Genomic DNA, 7,859 nt, shown 5'->3' with positions numbered 1-7,859 from the left:
AAGTTACTGTAAAATAGGGGTAGAGTAGTTTCCTTTTTGCTGTTGCAAATTCCTGAATTAATCTCAATTTTCTACAAACCAATACATTTAGTTCCAAATTTGTTTGAGTAACGGTACTGTTAATTTCCTGAGCTGTCGTTTTGTGGTTCAGTTTTCAACGTCTGCTTTTTCAGAATGTAACTTGATATAAATAACGATGACGTTAAACGCTTGCAAACGCGACGCTTTTTACTCTCTGCGATTTGGAGACTTATCGGATGAAATGCAGTTATCAATTCAAAATCCTACCTCATCCAAAGTCATATCTTTCCACCCTAATATTTACAGCAAACTCATTTGGGGCCGCAGTTTCTTAAAAATATCAGCTCCAAAGGTGAAAGTCGTTCCCGAAAATGATGACAAGATTCCGATAACTGACACGGTTTCCCAAAATGACCAGATTCTCAAAAGCCATCAGATTTCAAACGGTTATATTCCGCAAACTTCTCTGCTAGATCAATCAGAATCGCAAGATCGGATACACGACAGCAGTTCACCGCCACCACAAATAATCGAAGAAAGTGATCTGAATGATCAAATTGTCACGAAAGAAAACTATGATCAACAGTCTTCAGACTCCACTCAGAATGGATTTTACAGTCAGGAAGAATTCAAATCTGAAAATAACTCACATCCGAATGGTCTCATCGCGAAACACGATATTTCTGATGTAACAGAAAAGGCGGAACATTTAAATCTAGAAGAAGATAAAAGTTCAGTAAAAGCAGCAAAACCAGTTATGTGGAGCCAGTTATTTTCTGGTCAAAAAGCTAAATCTATCACTGTAACTGCACCGCCACCTATCTCATTAGCCGAAGAAAGCAGTAATCGTGACGAATTGATTGCTCTGGACCAATTCACATTTGAAATTGATTCCAAGTTGAGGCAAGTTAGATATTCAAATTTACCACGCGTTGTACATTTGAATCCCCGAGGTTTGAACAACTTCGGCAATCAGTGCTTCATGCATTCGGCTTTACAAGCTTTAGTGAACCTTCCTCAGTTTTATTACATGTTGGTTATGCTTCCGAACCGAACAACCCACGATTTGAAATGCAGCACGACTCCTATTCTGGACTCCCTGAAAGAATTCGTCAGTAACTTCAAAGTTTATAAGAGTGACAATAGAGGAAAGCAGAGACAGCAGGGTAAAGCGATGTCTGAGTTTTCGATTGAGAGTCCCTTTTCCCTGATGAAGAGTCTGTTGAGTCATAAGATCGTGGCACAGGGACAGCAGGAAGATGTCGAGGAGTTCCTCTTTTCAATTCTCGGTAAGTCCTCACGATTCTTTCTCTCCTTGAGCTTAATTTCATGGTTTCATAGGACAAATTTTACGCAAAACTATTTTTTGTCAGCTTTTATTTTCTAGGAACTGCCTCATGAATAGTTTTATGTCTATACTGTATACGAGTTTTAATGACCATACTTAGCTTGTGTACAAAAAAGTAATCCGCAATGTCTCATTTAGATTCTCTTCACGAGGAGTTTTCTGCAGTCCAAAATGTATACAGAAGACCAGAAGAAAAACGATCTCCAAATGCATCAGAACTTGGAATTGACGACGCTGATTCGTCCGATGCAGGAACTGACGACAATTGGATCTCAATGGGTCCCAAAAGACGAGGAAAAGTGGAACGAGAAGTCCATTCAAACGAGAGCATTGTCACCCAAATATTCGGAGGTCAAATGGTCACTGAAGTCAGGAAAAAGTCCCAAAAACCATCCTGCACGAAACAGAGATTTTTCACACTTCGTTTGGACATCAAAGATGAAACCATTAAAAATGTCCCTGAAGCTCTAATTAAAACGTTCTCAAAAGAGGTAATAGAACAAGATGGTGTGAACGAGTTAACACAGTTGTCCTACATTTCAAAACTCCCCGAAACTTTAATTCTGCAGCTCAAGCTATTTGTGTACAACGCCGAAGACAATGTCGTGGAAAAATTGAACAAAATGGTAGCATTTGATGAAAGTCTGGAAATTCCAGCATCGTGTTTCAGTGATGGTCGTTTGAATATGAACAAACGGTACAAGTTATTTGCAGTAATATATCACCATGGTCAAGATGCAAACAAGGGTCACTATTCGGCCTCGATATTTCATACGGGGCAGAGAATTTGGATTAGCTACAACGACGCAATAGTACAGAAAACAGATATAAACAGTGTGCTAAATTGTAATATCAACGAAAAAGTGCCCTATCTTTTATTATACAGAAAGTTTGACTAGGATATTTGCAGATGAGGAAGATGATATTTGTCGCCTTGTAAATAGATATGCCCGCTTGTTGTGTATTGTGTCTCATTCATATACGCAATTGTATTCAAAATTAATTCTTTGGAACTCAGTTTTGAGCAGTTTTGCAAAATTCTATGCGTGGCGTTTTCACAGCTCGGGCTTTATCATCAAATGAAATTAGCGGTTAGCCGCGTGGGTCTTAAAATTTGAAACTGTCTCATCGCTTAAAATTCCGAAACAGTTTTCATTGTCGTTTTGACAACAGTTTTTCCAATGGTTTTTGTACTGGAATTAAATAATTTAGATCAAGTATTGGTTTTTGCCAAAGGTTGTAATTTTTAAAACTGTCGATGAACGTAGTGAAAACCCTTCTATAGGTCTTGGTTATTCTGGAATTCTTCTCATTCAGTTGTATCAGTTTCAATCATGTCTCCAATTTGAAGTTTCTGGGTAACTTCTTTTCGGGCTATTAACGACGTAAAATAAATCACTTGAATTATTTGGCATGCCTATATTTTTGAGCATGTCTGCATCTTAATTGGACATTCTATTCGATGTTTTTTGTTGCCTTTGAATTTTTCTTTCATTTTTTTCCAATTCAGTGGTTTTCATCCTTTTTTTGTTAGCTGCCGCGTGGTTTTTGTGTTGTATCCGACGTGGCGCGAAGCTCCGTTGTGCCTATGTGTGTAGATTGATTCATGTTGGATTTTTTCAAAATGTTTTTAATGTTTATGCAGCTTCTTTACATAATTTTTTCGGCGTTTTTTCATTGTTTATTTACATCGAGAGGGTAATTTTCTTGTAATTGGTAGTTAGTTAAATCTGTAAAAACTTGAAGTACGGAACCCTACAAACTCCCAGACTGCTTGATCGAGAGGTAACGCGATTGCCTTTGCACCCTAAGGTCTTGGGTTTGAGTGTCAGCCTGACTTTTTTCAGAAAGTATTGCTCATCTTAGGATAATGTAGTGCTCAACTATTGTGCTCAATTTCTGGTTTAAATAACTCAAGTCGTTGGGTCTAAAAGTTCCAAGTTTGAAAACTCAATTCCAAAAAAATTTCATGTGAATTTTATGTCATTGTTAATGTTTTGGGCTCAATTAGTGTCGGCCTGGTTTTTGCGGTATCAGGGTTGGTTTTTAAAGTATTTTGTTCGGTCTCATTGTTCTGACCATTAAAAATGGGGAGAAACTTTGTATTCGTATGTGTTTTAGTTCGAGTGTCTTTTAGGTTTTTGTTTTCACGCAAAACCAGGGTTATTTTGTCTTTCTACCAAAAAAACTTTATCACAAACAATCATTGTAATGCGTGGAGTGATTTATCATATCAAAGGTCTTTCAGTACTGATTCGGTCGACATATTAGAAACTTGAAAAAATTTTCGAGAAAAACCCGTTTGAAATTTTGAATTAAGTCTAAGTTCGAGCGAGTGAAGCAAACGAACAGGCACAATATAGAAGTATAAGCCATAAGTTTTAAGTTTTTATTCCAGTAAATTTATTCATTGAATTTTTTTGCGCCGTTTTTGGAGTAAAACCCCTAATGCCCTTTACTTATTTTACTGTGACTGTTATATATGCCTAAGTTTCATCTTTTCATCACACCACGCAAAAAAAAACAACACTGTTTAAAAATGCATGAAATAACTTTTTCGGAAGACTATGTGCTACTTGCACAGCAACTGACTATCCTTATCTATTCGCTAGCTTGAAATGCTACGTTCGCATTTGATCGCAAGTGATGCGAAGCTCCGCTATGCCTATGAGTGTAACAAGCAAATACTTAAGTTTTTTTAAGTAATGATGAAAGAATTGGTTCCACAGATATTTGTTTTTTTGTCAGTAGAAATCCTTAATAATCATTCGCGCTCAAGTTTTTTTTGGTCTGATTTGTGATTTCTCCTTAAATTTTTTTCTTAATCATTTGCTAAATCTAAGGCAAAAAAATGTTTTACGCAAACAAAAGAGCAAATGGCTCGAAAAAATGTGAATAGCTGTTAGTGTCAATTTGAATTATTCATTTTTTAGAAATCACAGCAGAATGATAAATAACAATTGATCTTTTTTTTAAAATTTGAAAGACACGAAGGCGATCTAGTGCAGCTATGAAGAGAAATTAATTTTAACCTCTTGCGGCAAAATTTATATTTTAAAAGATTTTTTTGCTTTTTATTGCTGTTTTTAAAGTTACCTGATGCCATGTTTTGCTTGTTTGCTAAGTGAAACTTCTCGTCTGTGGAAATAGTTTGGATTATGTGGCATATAAATTGACCAATGAGCCAGAGGTATGAGTTTCAAATATCGAAATATGTTGAAAAATCTACTTTGCAAAGCACCTTTTATCTGGCAAATCACTTTTCAGAAGCTTTTTGTTCTTATGAAAATTTTATTCCTTGACATGTTTTCAAAAGTTTGTATTATTTCATTTCAAGGCTCTTGTCTTTTCATAATTCTGCGATGCAGTCCATAATGAGAAAAGTTTTTGAAGAGCCAGGATAAATGAAAATGATACTTTTTGGTAGGTGATTTTGTTTCTATGGTGCCTTCGTTTTTCAACAGTTATTCTGGTACCGCTTAATATCCATGTCGGCGCCTATTTAACTCAAATGGATGAAAATTGTTAAGAAAAAATTCAAAGACAAGTTGTGGAAGGTCTACTTTTGAGTGCTAAATATTTTGTGTTGGATATATATTTTTTCTGCAATTATTTGATTAAAATTGAGAAATTCTTGGCGGTTTAAAATCAACTAAATACGAATCAAGTGCTAGAGCTTTTTTCCATTTGCATTCTTTCTCGCTGGAACTCACGCTCTTAAAAAGATGACCATCAGGTGTCAAGCCAGATATTTGATCTGATTGATGCCCGAAAATTGTTACCTTTCAAGCTGAAATGACAAAAAAACCAATTAGTTCATAAATAGTTTCTTTTAAAAATCAAAATGCAGTCGAAACATCTTCCCCCACCATATTGTGATTAAAAAAAAACAATTTATAAACTAATTGGCACTAATTGGGTTTTTAAATCTAAATATGGTAGGTTCAAAATATAAAGTTTTTATCTATCAACTTTATGGCTATGGGAACTAAAAAAGGAGTGATATATTTTATTTATCTATGTGTTGTATATTTAAATCTACTCATGTTCCCTCGTTTAAGCTTTTTCAGCGAAATAATTTTGCATGTTTAACAAACGAAATATTGGAGGTTTAAGCTATATCGTAATTTGCAATTACTATGGCCAGTTTCGGGTTTTCCAGTTACTCTTCCTATGTCTACTAATTTTTCATATTTAAACTACCATATGTCCACAGGTTTAATTCATTTCTGAAAGTAAAGATCGTTCCGTTCTCTAAAATTTTTATTAAAGAATACCAAACGACTATTTCGTTACCACGCGATCTTTCGATTCGTTGATAATGTGGGGTCAGTCAATCGTAAAATGAAAAGTCTCTGCAATAAGCGCGATGGACTATACTAAAGTCATTTTTGGAGATAAAAATAAAGCAATTTAAGCATTGAAGTGCGCACGTTATGCGCTTAACCAGACAACGCAAGAGAGGATGATAAAATATCAAGCCTATTTGTTATTCTGAACCATCGTTCAATGTCGCGTGCGAGTTTGCAGGAAAGGAAAAATGAGAAGTTTTTCAACCGGATTAGAAGATTTCAATCAGTTTAAAAAAGCTGGCGAATTGTAAGCTAAAAGGCTTGATAATCACAACAAATATGCTGTCAAGTGAATCGAAATATATTTTCTTTGTTTTTGTCTGCACATCATGATGAAATAACTGATAGTTATGAAATTTGTAAAACTTAAATCACCCATCAGGGGAAAACAATTGTCCTGATGGCATCAGTAGAAAAATGATTGATTGATTTTCTCGGGTTTTTAGCAACCCAATAGTTGCTTCATACAGAAGCTTTCTGATATTTTCCAAATTAGTTCAAATAAATCGATTTTGAAAAAAAAAGAATTTCTTCGAAGATCTGCTTATTTTCAGACCAATAGTCTGCTTTCAACAATTGACGTGGATTTCGAATATTTGATTATCGAAATTGATACTTTTATTCGAAATTCTTGCTCCTGAACAATTTAGATAAAGGAAAAGTCATTCATGTATCCAAATTATGATATTAGCAACGTAAACTATGTGATGATCCAAAGATTCCAAAAACGTATACTTGCTGCTTTCATGTAGTTCCAAAAACGTTCGATACCATCGCTCATAGTGTTTGCTGAAAAAGTGAAATGGTTATGGTTTTAGTTGTGTTTTATCCAAAGTGTGTGTCCAAACAGAATTAACTCCAATTTGCTTCAAACATAGTGTGGTTCTGCGCATGGGCTAGTTCGTGGAAGATATTTGAAAATGTTGAACTGTGGTGACAATGCATGACAATGTCTTGCAATACTGAAAACTAAGCTTAGTAAAAATGCTCAAAAATTTTAAGATGTTGTCCTGTGGTGCAAATCCAATCAAACATCAGCTCATATTAAAAGGTAGCAGTTACTTCATTTTAGACGGAAGACAGAAAACTTTGAGGCATCTTTAGAAGAAAAAACGGAATATACAAATAATTTCAACATATTACGGTGTCGTGAAAGGCAGTGAGGTTTGCTTCCATCAGAATTTTGATATTATTTGCAAAAAGTTAGCTCGTTTCATAACGCTCATTCCGATTACGTTTAAAACACGAAGTGAGTGTCTACTTCCGCCGAAGAGTTTCGCTGAATTAATTCGTATTGTTTTTAAGTGTGTTTTGAGGAAAAGTTTAAATGATAACAATTTTATGTTCGGCCCAATATTTATAATTAAAAAAAAATTTAATTCAGATTTTTGGCACGTATACTTAAATTCGGTGCATAGACATTTATGTCCCAGACATTTGTGTCCTTGACAAAACAGTCCGAAATTATAGAACATTTCTTCGATCAAGAATTCAGCATTTTTCTGTTCGTCTTGAAATTTTTCTATGAGTTCGGGAAATGATAGGTGCTTGCCGTTCACGAGCTTGACGAAGTTGCTATTCCAACCTTCAACAGCATTGTTGGTTCTGGGTCGCCCGGTTATCACACGTTGATGACAACTCCAGCTGTCAACGTCAAATCTGGGGTTTTGACGGGTTCCATTTGCCGCTGAGAGCCGACCAACGTAATTGTCCTCAAAGTAATTGAAGATCGGGTGGGCTGTCTCAGGGCATGTCTTCTCTGGTGCCATCGCAGAACCAATCATCAGCGCCACTGGGAAGATCAAGTCCCAGAAGAGTCGTGAAAACCATTATTCGCTTGGTATCATTAGGTCCAGAGTCAAAATGAAGGAAACGCTCGCCACTGTGTCACTTTCAGCAATTCTGGCAATTCAAAATCAGTTAAGGATTGGGGTTCCTGCATTCTGGGCCGTTTTTTCTGTTTTACTCTGCTAATCGTCCTCTGGTTGGCGGAATAGCTCGGGATTACTGTTGCAGTCTCTGTTGATCTCTCTTTGGACGGAAAGAATTGTTTGACGTGGTGGCTCATCTGCCACAACTGCTCTTGTTTTGAGAGCTGTCCTAAATTTTCGTTTTTCAATATCGGCTGGATCGGGAAA

General features: G+C 35.9%; 3 protein-coding genes across 4 annotated transcripts in view; all 3 read left to right on the top strand.

Moving 5' to 3' along the window:
• The window catches only part of LOC134845545 (Golgi reassembly-stacking protein 2-like), a 581,279-nt gene that overhangs the window by 313,054 nt on the left and 260,366 nt on the right, over window positions 1–7,859 (top strand). The window lies entirely within an intron of this gene.
• LOC134845546 (uncharacterized) overlaps window positions 1–7,859 on the top strand; it is a 334,750-nt gene that overhangs the window by 313,059 nt on the left and 13,832 nt on the right. The gene's annotated exons all lie outside the window — the stretch shown is intronic.
• On the top strand, window positions 82–2,379 carry LOC134846014 (ubiquitin carboxyl-terminal hydrolase 10-A-like). The gene is made up of 2 exons (XM_063863180.1): window positions 82–1,310; window positions 1,508–2,379. Exons 1-2 carry the CDS (start codon window positions 197–199, stop codon window positions 2,266–2,268), a joined length of 1,875 nt encoding a protein of 624 aa, XP_063719250.1. The 5' UTR covers window positions 82–196; the 3' UTR covers window positions 2,269–2,379.

Source organism: Symsagittifera roscoffensis, chromosome 5 (genome assembly GCF_963678635.1).
Source record: "Symsagittifera roscoffensis chromosome 5, txSymRosc1.1, whole genome shotgun sequence".
NCBI classification, from domain to species: Eukaryota; Metazoa; Xenacoelomorpha; order Acoela; family Convolutidae; genus Symsagittifera; species Symsagittifera roscoffensis.
The sequence above is the reverse complement of the archived record's forward strand: the minus strand, read 5'-3'. Positions and strand labels throughout refer to the sequence as shown.